At 38.5% G+C, this 15,023-nt stretch overlaps 4 protein-coding genes across 13 annotated transcripts in view; 2 read left to right on the forward strand and 2 right to left on the reverse strand.

Annotated features, from left to right (window-relative positions):
• The window catches only part of Cadps (calcium-dependent secretion activator 1), a 48,741-nt gene extending 44,194 nt beyond the window's left edge, over window positions 1-4,547 (forward strand). For all 6 annotated transcript variants that reach the window (XM_071702444.1, XM_071702440.1, XM_071702479.1 and 3 more), the window contains 4 exons: window positions 421-579; window positions 716-832; window positions 1,070-1,308; window positions 1,578-4,547. In XM_071702444.1, coding sequence (XP_071558545.1) covers window positions 421-579; window positions 716-832; window positions 1,070-1,308; window positions 1,578-1,761 — 699 coding nt within the window. In that variant the 3' untranslated portion in view covers window positions 1,762-4,547. The remainder of the gene's footprint in view (window positions 1-420; window positions 580-715; window positions 833-1,069; window positions 1,309-1,577) is intronic.
• Window positions 1-15,023, reverse strand: part of Daw (activin beta chain dawdle) — a 42,539-nt gene that overhangs the window by 12,125 nt on the left and 15,391 nt on the right. The window contains exon 5 of one of the 2 annotated variants that reach the window (XR_011717792.1): window positions 8,137-8,294. The gene's annotated coding sequence lies outside the window, so the exon portion shown is untranslated. Of the gene's footprint in view, window positions 1-7,980; window positions 8,295-15,023 lie in introns of those variants that run through there. The other variant, XR_011717790.1, reaches the window with a different exon arrangement.
• On the forward strand, window positions 9,624-12,652 carry Pdhb (Pyruvate dehydrogenase E1 beta subunit). 4 transcript variants are annotated; one of them, XM_071702582.1, is made up of 6 exons: window positions 9,624-9,762; window positions 9,840-9,986; window positions 10,211-10,273; window positions 10,522-10,728; window positions 10,811-11,441; window positions 11,681-12,652. In XM_071702582.1, exons 2-6 carry the CDS (start codon window positions 9,978-9,980, stop codon window positions 11,830-11,832), a joined length of 1,062 nt encoding a protein of 353 aa, XP_071558683.1. In that variant the 5' UTR covers window positions 9,624-9,762; window positions 9,840-9,977; the 3' UTR covers window positions 11,833-12,652. The 4 variants fall into 4 exon arrangements, with proteins under 4 accessions (XP_071558683.1, XP_071558708.1, XP_071558700.1 ...); XM_071702607.1 differs by having other exon boundaries at window positions 9,716-9,986; XM_071702599.1 differs by lacking the exon at window positions 9,624-9,762 and having other exon boundaries at window positions 9,981-10,122.
• On the reverse strand, window positions 10,746-14,537 carry Fibp (acidic fibroblast growth factor intracellular-binding protein). The gene is made up of 7 exons (XM_071702679.1): window positions 14,200-14,537; window positions 13,905-14,106; window positions 13,588-13,815; window positions 13,249-13,476; window positions 12,905-13,159; window positions 12,747-12,808; window positions 10,746-11,488 (listed from the first exon to the last, which is right to left on the reverse strand). Exons 1-7 carry the CDS (start codon window positions 14,282-14,284, stop codon window positions 11,472-11,474), a joined length of 1,077 nt encoding a protein of 358 aa, XP_071558780.1. The 5' UTR covers window positions 14,285-14,537; the 3' UTR covers window positions 10,746-11,471.

Genomic DNA, 15,023 nt, shown 5'->3' on the forward strand with positions numbered 1-15,023 from the left:
CTTTCATTCACGAAACAATTTTAGTGTTGATATATAATTGCTTACTGGTAAAATCTGGTAAAATACATGTAAAAGTAAATCCATGAGAATTATTTGATTTCAGCTTAATTGAGCTTAATTAACACTTTACTTCGTATTCTCATCTCTATTTAATTAATAAATTAATACTAAATATATAGTTATTTTATTTTTAAGATATATTCATGTAATGGAATGATCATAAAAAGTGTTGAGAACTGTTAAAGATCATAGAAAGTGTTGCATCAATATGCACTGCAATAGAGTTTAAAATATTATTAATGTTACTAAAAGAATATTGATAAAATAATTTTTCCACGTTAATAACAATGACATTGTTTTAAAGTTAATTGCTTTACAGCAGGTACATTTTGTGTTCTTATTATTAACCTATATTTCTAGCATCAATATCACTCCAAGATCGATGACATGATTGAAAAGACGTCAGCGGGAATGAATCAAGGAATGATTAACAAGCTCATTACGGTATTGGAAGCGACGCTGTCTAAGCTGTCGCGTTACGACGAGGGTTCTTTCATTGGCTCCATTCTCAGTCTTACGGTATTCGTTTCGTTCAATTAATAATTTAGCGAAGAACCAAAAAGATATCACGAGAGCGATGATACATGCAAAGAGAATTATCGCAAAGAGAATTATCGAAATGTTTTTAACCGACGTCTTATAATTCGTTTTTCAGAAGGTATCAGGAAGCGGGAAGGAAATGGGACAAGCCTATGTAAATTTCATGAGAAATTGCATGGATCAGATTCGCAGCAAAGTCCTCGACGAATTATGGATTTTAAATTTTTTTGAGGTAAGAGTTAATCGAAATAGTACGCGAAAAAATCCTTTATCATAATTGTGTATCTAAAGAGAAGTTGGAGCGGCTTTAGCAGTTCACATTATTGGGAGAAATTTCGTCGAATTATTTTGAGGGCGAAGAATATATTGTACATAAAATTCCCGCGATTAATATTATTAGGCTACCAAGATCCAATCCTGATCGTAAAGGCGTTTTCTCTAATTGAATTACTTTGATTTATATTTGCAGCAATGGTATACGGCGCAGATACAAATGCTTTGTAACTGGTTATCCGAGAGACTCGATCACAGCCTGCATTTGCATCAATGTACCTGCCTAGCTCATATCGTGAAGAAGATCTACTCGGACTTTGAGCTCCAGGGTGTCATGGAGGAGAAACTCAACACGAAGACATATCAGACTATAGACAAGAGGATGAAGACGGAAGAAGCAACTTGTGCCTTAACCATGAGCGCTCAGAACGAAGAGTAAGATCTTTTAATCTCTAACATTAAATATATGACAAAGAAGTTATCTTTGCAACTAGAAATTATTAAAAAATATACATACATATATTTTGTGAAAATAATTCCTTTCTGTAAATCGCAGCTAGACATTTTTATCTATTTTTCTGAAACGTAATTTAATTTGCACATTTAATGTTTTGCCATTAGAAATAAGGAATTTTTTAGTAAGCTGAAAAAAATATTATCCGTTACAATTAAAAAAAGTTAATTAATCCTCTTTTGCATTGCAGAGGACTTTCGGAGAATGGCAATGATGACGAGGTGGAGAGACCTAAGACAAAAATACACATCGTTGATACAGAAGTCAATCTAGGAAACGTCACCTCGAACGTTGTTGGCAAAGTCGGTAGTATGTTTGGCAAGGGCATCGGCGGTCTTTCTACAAAATTGGGCTCAGCCAGCAATTGGTTCTAGTTGTTTTTAGCACTCTGCCAGTAAACCTTACATTCGACTAGTACGTTCCTTCGTCTAAATAAGGGGATGCGAACGGGAAGACTTCTAAAGGCATAGACAGTACCCTATAGGCAGTATGATGATCTAGAGTTTTGTCCATATAAACGAATGGTACGATTAAACGATGCAATCGATCGGATCAGTTGGCTTTTATCGTCTAGCAAGTCGTTTCGGTTTTATTGCGGATTTCTCTTTGAGGGAGGTTTCCGGCCGTTCGCCCCGACGTTCGACGTGCGGAGCTACAAAATTACTTATTGATTAATCATCGAAGAACTAATTGTTGATACATTTACGTTTATTTAGTCATAGCTTTCGGATTTGAGGTAATAATACATATTAGACATACGTAACGACACGCGCGTTGAGAATAATGCGAACTCGTTGTGGGCTCGTTTTAATTAATCGATTACTGTTTATGTTTGATCTCAGGTAATAGCGAAAACATAGTCGAAATATACTCGGAAAGGCTGATTGTGCGAGAACACGTATGATATAGACCAGAATAAACGCGTAGATATCTAATCATATTACAAAGGTATATGTATATAAACATACATGCATATGCAACGTGTAATTATGAGGTATTCATATACATTCTGTCGTGGTCTGCATGTGTCAGACTAACGTCATTAATATATATTAGCTGAATCGTCAAAGCACAGAATGCAGATTTTTCCTACCTAGTCTGTGTACGTACCGCGAGTTGTTTTTGCGGATTTAGTTGTCGAAGGATAAGAGCACGGACACGTATTTCGCGTAGGAAAAGATTCTCGGGTCGATTGCAACGTTACTTGGGGGGTAGGACTTAGGTGGGACCGCGATAAACGGAAACGCGGAAAATCCCGAAACAGAAAAGGGAATACGGGACGGGAGAGAAACCGCGACTGATCAAGTTATCGAATTAATTTTGCGACCAACGAGGCAATGCTTTTTCAACTGTTATATTAGGTACGATCGCTGTTGTCTGTTGGACGACCATTCGCCCGATAGATTCGAACGGAAGATCTCTCGTATCGTCGCAATTTGTCGTGAAACAGAGAACAGGAAGAGACGTTGTTTTATGATACAAAATAAAATAGGCGAGATGGGCAAGATTCCATCGGGAAATATTTCTTTTCCGGTGAATCTGGAACCGAAGTTTATTTATAAAAATTTTCAGTTATTTTCTATTGAAAATTTTATTGCAATTGAACCTTGATCACTGAGGCATTTGAGACAGTTGAGCTAAAATTAATTATAAAACAAGGCTTCGTTATATATATTTCTGAAATTTAATTGATATAAAATATCTGCTAATTTTCGCGTTCTGTACTCATCTGTGTCTTGAATATTTTTTGTGGTCTGAGGCATTTTGTATAAGAATAGATACGATTGATATTATTCAGATATATGTATATCGTAATACGCATAATGTTTCAAGATCAGATTGTGAGCAATGGATAAACGAGTTTAACATATAATTTGCATGAATAATCAATAGTTTCCCAAACGGCAGTAAAAAATAGGTATCTCAGTATTTAATATTAAATATATTGTTATCTCACGTGATTTTTTTCCGATGGTACTATAATTATTAATTATTAAACACACATAGAGAGGCTATGCATGCTATAGATAGTTAGTCGCGATCGAATGGTTGCCGGTAACCATCAGAAGCAGTGAGCGTAATAGCACATTATTTTTTATCTGTGTTACATTTATGATATTTTACAGCTACTTTATAACTAAGTTACGCATATAAATGTGTACTCAATATCGATATGTACTAGGTATTATCCGCGGTCTGTAATATGAATCGCGATTCTTTATTTGTGAGCAGGAAATGAACGCGCGAGCAAGTGAGGAACTTTTCTAGCGACAGTCGCTGTCAGAGATTAATCCGAGGATTCTTCGTTTATTAACGAATAGTGTTAAAATATTTCTTTCAACATTATTCGACTGTAAGGGAAGAGTTCTCTTTATAAGAATCGTATGAGGACTATTAATATCCTGCGGAGTAAAATTTCTCAGTATGCACTAAATTGTGCATTCACTTGACAAATTTTCATTCTTAAGAGTAACTCTTGATATACGTGGAACTTTCTGAAATGATCACGGACTTGGGAGCAATTCCCAATCGTGTTTACTACAGATATTTGTCTGTCGAGAGTCGCTATTGAGAGTGATTCAATCGAGAATGAGTTATCCGGCATTGAAGTGCTTTCAATTTTACCCTCGCGATGGAAGAAATATATCTTTTTAGCTTTATTTTTCCCCATTATCGTCGTCAACAATACGTCGATACTACTAACGTCCTGTGAAAGACAAGTGTTATGTAGGTTTACATTGCAAGAAAGCCTTGTCTCCCGATTACGAGACGCATATATATTTTCCAAACCTCACGATATAACGTTCGTATATCAATGGATATTTTTATTCAGCTTGATATAAACTCTTGAAAGTGCATCAAACGCGAAAGTATAACAACGAAGCAGGATGAAAAATGTACGTCCCCGAAGAAATCCTTGCTATCTTGCGTTGCAGCATCATCTCGTCCATCGAGTCAGTTTGTGCATTTCTGCTTTTCAAATCAACGCGCGAGACAAATCCTAACAAAATCGTATTCATATCGAGCTCTTCGAGCTTTCTCTGTCTACCTCAAGTCCTAAGAAGCATGCCGCTATTTATGTAAATTAATTTTAGAGCGATGAATTGTAAGATGCGAAAAAATGATATAATCAATTTAATAAAAATACATAGTAATTTAATTTACAATTATTTTACAATCGAAGCTTATATTTGGAATAAAACGTGCAAATTTTTTCTCCATTAGATAGAACAATTTATATGGTTCATTTAAAAAAAAAATATATATATATATGGAATTACATTTAAGAGAAATATAGATTATGCCAAATTATTTGTTGAATATCGATTTTTCACTGCCTGATTAGCGACGGACACATTTTTCACCCTACTTCGACGAGTAAGGCAGTAAAATTAAACGTACAAGAAGGAAGAGAAGAAACACACTACAAAATGTTAGCAGTCGCGCGAATGCGAGGCGAGGGATTTACCATTCGTTTGTACATACTTTAGCGGTGGCGAAACGAGAAAGAGTAAATTTTTTATATGACACAAAAAAAAGAGAGAGAGCTCGCGCGAGAGCGGAGCGCGAAAATCTGAGGGATTAAAGATTAAAGGATCGTTCTGTCACATGCGCTCACGTTGCAAAAGCAAGAGATCGCATTCAAAGAGATTCGCATGGCTCGACCGCCTGTTTCGACACGCATGTGTGTGCGCGGCGAAAACAAATTCTTAAGGACGGTGTTATGCTTTTCATCGTCGAACTTTCGAACTTGACAGAATATTTTTTGATGCATCGCACGTTTACAGAATAGGGCGACGAAAAGCGAGCTCCCTTATTCTCTCTAAATCTCTCTATCCTTTCTCTGTCTTTCTCTCTCTTTCTCTATATCTCTTTCCCTCTTTCTCGTCGGAATTTAAAACAAGTGCATGTTAGTTCGCTAACTAAAGAATGAGATAATTGTTAAACACTCCGTATACGGATTCTTTTAATCTCGGTATATTGTTACGTGTTTTCGATGGATCCCCTGAGGAAAGGAAAACGCGTACAGCGTCGAATTAAAGCTACGTTTTTGCGCTCGATTCTCGGTTTAATTAATGTATTTTTTTAAAATCGAGATGCGCGGATTGCAACAATATGGTGCCTGATGAAAATGCCTTTATCACGCTTCGGAATTTTCTTTTTTCTTCGTCGTATTGAGCCGAATGAGTTTTTTCAGACATAAATTGGAAGAAATCCAAGTTAAAAAGAGACTTTTAATATTAATATATATTTATTTTAATTAAAAATTGTCGAGATAACTTTCGACAATATGGATAGATAACAAAATTTAATTTAATCTCATCGTCGATTTTCGCACTTGACAGAATATTTTTTTATGCATCGTCTATCGACGATTTTGACTAAAAAATTAGTGTTATCAAAATACTAATTTAAACTTGATTGTCAATATATGTCAATGTCAGTATTGAAGGTTACAACATTTTATGTATGATTGTGTGTGTGTGGAAAAAAGATAGAATAAGAGAAAACAAGGATGATTCAGAAGCCTGATAAGCGCGTTATTATACAGCTGCTTGAATGTTTCGCCACTAGCATCACAGCGACCAGCGAAGCGTGATGTAATTGCACGACTTATCGTCGCGTCGATGTATATTGATTAAGTAAACGCGGCCTTACACACACTGTAATATGATAATTACCGTCGCGAATATGATGAGATTTTACGAGAGCGAAAAGCCAAGGCGCGAGCGAGACTCGTTTTAAGCTCAAAGAAAGCAAAAGTAGGAGGAAGAAAACGAAAGCAAAGAAAAGGAAACGAAGCGCGGGGAATTTGGAACGTTATCAAAAGTAAAAAAAAAGAAGCTAAATTATTATACTACACTTATCGATGCTAATGACGTTAGAATTATTATGATTATCGTGGTTATTCTTACTATTGGTAATTCTCCTATACTCTACGACTAATTAGATTAGGACAATTACGAAATGATCTCTCTCTCACTCTTTCTATCTGTCTTTCTATCTGTCTGTCTATCTGTCTGTCTATCTGTCTGTCTATCTGTCTGCCTATACCTATTTATCTGTCTATCGATTTTATCTCGATCTGTTCGTCTCTGTTTGCTCCGTCAAAATAGTAACTCGTCACCGATTGAACTTCGATACGAATATTTTTGTCGCCAGCTCTCTCCACTTGTTTCTTTGTTTTTCTTTCCTTCTCATTCTGTAATAATTTCCTTTCTTTTTCTGTCAGTTTTTCTCCCTTACTATATTTCTCTCTCTCTTTCTCTCTCTCTCTCTTCTCTTTTTCTTTTTCCTTTTCCACCTGTCTCTCTCCGTTTTGCGTTGAAACTATGACTTTACTTGAATCGAAGAGATGGTCTTTTTACTCTAGCCAGTGTTCTAGTCGATTTAACTTTTAACTCAACTGTTGTTCTCTCGTTAATAAAAATTCCGACAAAAAAAAGCAAAACAAGATACAGAAAAAAAAAACAACACATATCCCGACACTTTATTTCCTTCTCAATAATCGGCACGATTTGATCGGCATATTCTATCGGTATCATCCAGTCATGTGTTTTTCACGACGAAAAGAAAAGAAAAGAGAACAAAAATCACTCGCTCTCATCGTTTGTCGCCCACATAGTAAAGTCTAGAGCGGAAGGTAAACGTGTGGTATGAATGTGCGCATTTTTCTGTAAATAATGACATAACTTACACACGCATGTAACACGCAACATCTTCATCGTAGCATTGTCATTGTAAGAGAAAAACGGCCGAAAGGGGAAAATCTTGTAAAGAGAAGACGGAGTTAGAACGGATTCGATCTCGATTTGAATTGCCGGAACGCAAGAAAGGAGATACGGAAAGAAATTAAAAAAAAAAAGATTTAACTTTCCATCCTTCTTTTCCCTCTTCGTTTCGGGTATTCCAACAGAGCTCGAATCCTCTTTAATTCCGTTCTTTCTCGTGTAGGGAGAGGAAGGAAAAGAAAAGATTGAAAGGAGCATGAGTTTCCATTGTAAATAAGCGACGCGCAATTTTAAATCTTCGTGTCATTGTCTCGCCAATTTCTGAGCCCGCAGAAAAAACGAAGGTAGAAAAACGGGAAAATCGCTTGCTTAATTAATCGGAGTGCTTAACGTATGAATGATAATCACCGCCTGTCTCATTCTCTCTTTCTCGCTCACACATACTCTCTCTCTTTTTCTCTTTCTCCCTTTCTCTCGTTCACCCTCACTCATCGGAGCATCAATCGCATCTCTTTACTCGACTGCAAAGCGGAAACGACTGTGATCTAGTTTAGTGTTACACATCGCATGAAGAAGAAGAAGAAGAAGAAAAAGAAGAAAAAGGAGAAAGAAACAAAAGAAAAAAAAACTATCGATCGATCAGTGCTTAAATGCGACATCGACCATGATCATGACAACGTAGATTTATGAATGTCTCGTAGCGATTAAGTATTTCTTATGGACTCACGCATATACATAATATATATATAAATAAATAAAAACGAAAAAAATATAAATATACATATATATATATATATATATATAAATATAAATATATACATATATTACGCCGCGCAGAGAGAGAGGCTATATGCGAAAACGTTGGTACGTTCTTTTAATTTTTTTTTCCCTTTTGTGGAGCATTTGTGTAAGTAATTTGCATGTGAGGCAAGAGAATGCAAACGCATACATGTAATTGCAATTAATAAAGTATACGTTGTAAAATGTATAATACATATGTCACGTAGAAATGCGTACCTCTGTGTTCGTTGCGCGTGTGCTCGTCCAACTTCATCTCGCGTTTCTCGCGGCATCGCATCCTACATGTGAATCATCATCCAGCACCCGGGATCCTGGTGTTGCGGGGCAGTATCTTAAACGCAATTCCGGCAATTCGACAAGGCCACCGGAAAGCACTGGTGCAATAAAATAAAAATTAATATTCTCTTTAAAAATGCTTTTCTCTCAGGACGTTTCAGAGGTTTAATTATTTGAAATAAAGAATGTAAAAATAAAGGCCGATACGCAGGCAACAATTTTAAACGTTTAGTATTCATAACTTCGTGATTCAAAGAATTGCGTGATTTCTTTGAAAAATTTTGCATACGAATATGTTAGTAATATCCAATGAGATATTCACACCTCAATAAACGTTTTGATTCGACTTACCTAATGCTACTATTAAACTTGTGGTTAATGTTCTAGAACATTGTCACAGTAGTAATTTTGAATTTAATTACAAGTAATTATCAATATTCGATAAGTTTTAACTCGACTCTTTCGAACCTTCACGATTAGAATTTCTTTTACTGAACTGCAGTGTAGAAATATGGCGTTGGAAATGCGTGGCGCGTGCCCATCACGATTAGAATTTTTGAAATCAATATGCTACTGCCATCTGTCGTCTAAAACTTCTTCTATCTCGTTAACATTATTTCCCGATCGGTAAATAAAATTTTTTACAGATTTATTGACATTTTAATATTTTTAATTTGCTCTGATGAAATAAAATAGAAAGAAAGATATGATATTGCAAGAAAAACATAACATTTTTGTTGCAGGACCGAGTGAACAAGATATTCCTCTACGTTTTCTTATCATTTCCTTTGCTATTCGACTGCTTATACGAAAACAAAAGATTGTCTCGTTTAAACTCAACTGGAAATAATTAGCTGTGAATCGACGTCGATTTGACGTCGATACGTCGATGAATGGTCAATGTCGTATATACTAAGTTAGAAAAAAAGATATATAATCTAAAATGCTCCATCTGATCTATTAATTTCGATCTGTTTCTTTTAAGAAGTACTATATTGATTCGCTTCATTATGTGCCTCTAATGTCCGTTTCTATCAATGCAAATTAACTTTAATCTCGGTTTAGCTTACTTTTTATTTTTTTCTAATTTTTAAAACTAGAAAAAAATAAAAGATAAGTTAAACCGAGATTAAGTTCAATTTAGCTTCAGTTAATTAATCTATATTAACAGAAATAGACATATTTTGCATTTGAAATTAAACTCGCGTCTATATTTATAAGTACCTGCTCTTTCAAGAGAAAAAAAAAAATTGAAAGAATAAATAACGAGATGCACCATGCACCATGCACCGGCAAGGTGCACTCGCTGCGCTCGAAAGGAACGGACTCAGCGGGCAGGAACAAAATTTGAATCTCGACTCCGTGTCGCAAATTACTTTGCGTTTCAGATACAATCGCGAGAGAGACACAATTCGACGGAGCGGCTATTACGTATTCGTCACGCGATCGCCTAATCATCCTATAATTTTGCTTTATCAGCATTACTCAATTCGTACGAGATTGCCGCTTTCGAAGTTCGAACGCCACTGCCAGTCGACGCGGCGCCGTTTCGGACCGAGGACCGAGGCACGTTTCGTAACAGTCCCGACTCCCGAACGGTACGCGTCCTTGGCTCTGTTAACGCAGCCTCTGTTTTAGTACAGGAGACGAGGATTTTTCTCGGACGTCTCTTGAGTCGTTCTCCAAAAAAGAGAGAGAGAGAGAGAGAGAAGAGATTGTTCTCAGGGAAAGCCTCACCGCGAGAAACCTCCGTCGACCCGCTTCCCCGTCAACGACGTAACATGCTCACGGTAAAAGGCTCCGGAAAACGAGCTGTCGCAATCGGAATGATCTATTCCACGTTTACGGCAGCCTCTCTTCCATCTCATCCGCTGTGATCTCGTTATAAATAAACATCGCGAGCGCGGAGGAGCGCGAACGGCTGCTGCAAGTAGAATGGACATTGTTGCGACTCGCTCGCAGAGAGGAGATTCGATCGTTTTCGGGCGGATTTACGATGCTCTTTTGCTTTCAGACCGCCGTAAGGACCGTCGTCCGCCGATCGTTCTCCACGTCGAGATGGGCATCAGCGCAGCAGGTGATTTACTCCGCCGTTAAACCTAACCTAAAAGAATCGGTCCGCTGGACACGTTGCGCGGGCGCGACGTCAGCACCCGCAAACGTTTCCACGTTGATCGACAGCTTTCTCTTGCTCCCCTTTGGTCCTTCTCGATTTGACACCTCTCTTATGTACGATCATTCAGAGAAGTGGAAACTTGAAGGACATGAAAGGTCATTCTCAAGTGCCTCAGTGTTTTCTCATGGAAATTTGTGTGAATGTGCTAGATGACTGTGCGAGACGCTCTGAACTCGGCCCTGGATGAGGAGATGGAGAGGGACGAGAAGGTGTTCCTTCTCGGCGAGGAGGTGGCTCTCTATGACGGCGCGTACAAGGTTTCCCGGGGTCTCTGGAAGAAGTACGGGGACAAGCGTGTCATCGACACGCCAATTACAGAGGCTGGTTTCACCGGCATCGCGGTTGGAGCAGCTATGGTATGCGTAGAGCAATCTTTGTTAAACTTTATTTGTTATATTTTTATTGATATGTACCTCTATTTATATGAATATTTTCTAGGCCGGCCTGCGACCAGTCTGCGAATTCATGACCTACAATTTCTCGATGCAAGCGATCGATCACATTATCAACTCCGCCGCCAAGACGTTTTACATGTCTGCGGGTAGAGTCAATGTGCCAATCGTGTTTCGCGGTCCCAACGGTGCCGCCGCAGGTGTCGGGGCGCAACACTCGCAGTGTTTCGGTGCCTGGTACAGTCATTGTCCTGGCTTGAAAGTAGTGTCACCTTATAACAGCGAAGACGCCAAGGGTTTGCTCAAAGCAGCCATTCGAGATCCTGATCCAGTGGTGGTGCTCGAAAACGAATTATTGTACGGTGTACAGTATCCTATGTCTGACGAGGCTTTGTCCAAGGACTTTGTTTTACCCATCGGCAAGGCTAAGATAGAGCGGGTGGGCAATCACGTGACGTTGGTAGCACATTCCAAAGCCGTCGAGGGGGCTCTCGAAGCGGCCAACGAACTTGCCGGCAAGGGAATCGCAGCCGAGGTGATTAATCTACGTTCTCTTAGGCCGTTGGACATGGATACCATCATACAATCTGTGGTGAAGACGAAACACCTGTTGACGGTTGAGGAGGGTTGGCCGCAGTGCGGTATCGGTGCGGAGGTCAGCGCGAGAATCGCTGAGAGTGAGTTTTCATCAATCTATGTCTCCCATTTTACTTGTATTGAATTTCTGTTTTCAAATCAGAATCAGACAATCGAAATTAGAGCTAATTAGAATTAAATTTTTAACGCGCTGCAAAATATTAGTGAATTGCAAACGACTTCAAAGCTGTTCAGTTTTAAAAAAAATTTTATCGATTTATTTTAATTTATTTATTCTCAACAGTTTCCTCATTTGCTTAAATAAACTTTTTTTTTTCAGGCGAAGCTTTTTATCATCTTGACGCACCTGTGATTCGTATCACGGGAGTTGACACGCCTATGCCATATGCAAAATCGCTGGAGATTGCGGCCTTGCCACAGATCAAAGACATAGTGTATGCCGTCAACAAAGTGTTAGGAGTCACGCAGTAGTCAATTGTATGCGAGTACTTAGGTGAAATGATATTTCTACGATTTTCCTGACGCGCAAGTTTTCCTATCCCCGCCACATCTACCCAGTACAGCGTACCTTGTCCAAACATCGATGAATAATAGTAGAATAAATGCAGAGGAATGAATGACAGTAAGTACAAAATCTCCGTTCAGTAAAGATAATACTCTGTCGCCACTGGGTAGAATATTTTGAAAACATTTCCTTATAAGTTTTTTGCGTAAAATTCTTACAAGGAGGTACGTTTGAACGAAAATACGTTTGTACATTCATTATAATGTATAAACGAGGTTTAAGCAAATGTGCTTCCCAAAATAGCGCGCAAAATGTGCGATGTGTATCCTGTACATTAGTATATACATACACACGATATTAATAATGTTATTAGATAACGCGATAATAAATGTAAATATATATTTTAGTAGTTAGCGATATTTTATTTAAAATACCCAATTGTTATAGTTACCAACGTTGTTATAGATGCAAGTTGAAAAATTCAATTCATTTCATTAATATTCACATTGGATTTAAATAAATTAAAATTAACTTCCAGTTGAATAATTACGAAGTGGTAAAGAGATACCCCGAGCTGCCGTGTCTATAAAAACTGCCTTTCACTTTGTAGAATTCCACATTGCGCACTTAATTGAAAAATATCACTAACTTATAAGAAAATGTTGATAGTGCAATATGCGTTATCGCATATATGTATATCTAAGTGCACAGTTACAGGCAGCATACAAGATGTTGCATCTGTCTACTATTTATTACAGAAAATTAATAAACTGTACAAATGATCAATCCTATCGTTTACTTGTACCTTCTAAGTATGTATATTATTACTACATTATATATTCATTTTTTTCACATCAATATAATCAAGTATGATACATACGTAATAGACAGCACGTCACTACTGTCATATAACGTTCAAACGCATCTCTCAATTCTCCTTCTCTGTGATAAAAATTAAATAATTAATATTTCTTACGGTTCCTAATACTTGAACGAAATTCTATTCATGCATACTAATTACTGCATGCATACCCTTACCTAAGTACATCCATGTCAAGAGCGCACTGTGTATAGACAGATAAGAAATTTCGTAGGTCAGAGTGTGTCCAATTGACTTGTCGCCAAGGTTCGATACATCTCTCCACCAGTTCCAAAAAGAAGAATCTCAATTCTCGTGATCTGTGCAAGTTGCATCCAATTCCGAGTATCGCTCTCGAATACGAACGGAAATTTAAGTCCAGTTCTTGATAGGATCGATCGAGAAGCATTGGTTTGAGTTTAAGGCATACTAAACTGGAACATACCGGTATTTCACTCGATTACTTTTGTGGGACGTTTGAAGGAAGATTATTGCTCGTTGTTTTATATAGGATACAACATACTGTTTGTGATGTTTATCATTTTCTAAAAGAATCCTGCATTCCGATAATTCCTGTAAGAACTCCCTATCTAAGTCAGTGTCAAAGTATTCAGATCCGACACAACGATACGTCCATGAAGCCATCATACTGTTCGCACAATGATATAGATCGGGAAACGTTAAGAACTGTAATTTCCTCTTATTCATTTCAAATCGCAGGCACGCTATAAACACCACTGCAGCGTATCGCCTGTGCAATAATTAAAAACAGCTAGTTGCATGATTCTTATTATAATTAATTATAAACTCGTGCTAGGTTGTTACAGGAAGGCTTCTATAAGGAATCATGCATCACACATACTTAGCGAGGTCCTCAGAAAGTAAAAAATGTTGCTTGATATTGGTTGCGAGAGAACCTGGCAAATCCTCCACAGTTTTAAACACCCTTTTCACGTTGTCGTACTGTCTTCTACAACTTTTCAACGTAATCCCTGTCTTTTCCGCTACCTCGTCCATATCCTTTCTACTCTTAGATGTAATCTTTTTCCCCAATAACTCGCGTATAACAACATCGTCAAATTCGTAATACCTGAGATGAGCAATTATCCATATCAGCCTCGCAGGAGATTAATAACAATTCCAACTTCAATTAAAGGGCCACGTCATGCGTATTCTTACATTTCTATGAGCATTTGACTGGTCTGCGGCTCAATCTGAAAGGCCAGCTGTTCGCTGGCGAGTTTCGGAGGAGTGTGAAGCAGTTTCTCGAGCAGAGAGTAGGTGCGATAGTGGTCGAGGATGTCGGATGCAACCAGCTCGAGTGGCGCGTTAGTCTGCTGACAGATTCCTCGCTGATGTAGAACGTTGACCGCATCGCTGGCTAGAAAAAGGCATTTTCATCGCGTTAGGCTCGTAGATCCAAATAATTCCTCGAAATAAATCGAAAGAGACGAAAGAAACTCTCTCCACTCACAAGTATGCCCGTCGACCCAAAGCTGGTAGATATCAGGATCGACCAGCGTATAATTGCTGATAAACACGTCAACCTCGGACAGCATGTTGAGGTTACGTTCACGTCACGATCACGAACATGAGATTATCGCCGAAACCGTTGCATCATCATTCCTTGCGTATCGAGAAAATTAACTAATACGAGATTGGTGTCACGTTTCCGTCTTGAAAGTAACAGAATTCAGAATCCAACGAAGATCCGTCAGCCGAGCACCTGTCACTTGTAGGTTAGCTTAAGATTGGCGGTTGGCGGCATTGGCGCGAGTGATCCCGCCTCCCGCCGCCCGCCGCCATGTTGGCAAAGGGGATCAAGCTTCCGTTTGATTCACGTAGTACCGGCGCTCGTTCGGTTCACGTAGTATCCGTTTGAATTGGTGAGCTTCGTTAGTTAATATGCAATATGCACGGCGCGGGCGGCGAGAATGGACGAAATCGTATCTGAGTATGTTGAATCCGTGCGAATCGTCGCGAATCGGCGTCAGGATCCGGCGATGGGGCAAAAATATTGAAGACCTCTTACGCCGGAAGGTAATTAGGTTAATATTAATGGTCGAGATCGCGTCTTAATGCGTAAATTGAGCGATCAAAATATCACTTGTCCGCCGGGCGTCTCGTCGGCCGAGACGCGTCGAACTTTCAGCGACGACAGCTACAAATTTCGCGTCTTGCTGGCGTTATTATTAGATTATATCGCGTTATTACGAGCGTTACCAATAGATTTACTATTTATCTCGGTATGTAATGGAGAGATACGGAAGGTACGCTGTGGGTGAAACGTACGTAATA

The sequence above is a fragment of the Temnothorax nylanderi genome, unplaced genomic scaffold (assembly GCF_030848795.1).
Source record: "Temnothorax nylanderi isolate EJ_2023f unplaced genomic scaffold, tnyl_v1.0 TNYL_tig0003_pilon, whole genome shotgun sequence".
Taxonomy (NCBI): Eukaryota; Metazoa; Arthropoda; class Insecta; order Hymenoptera; family Formicidae; genus Temnothorax; species Temnothorax nylanderi.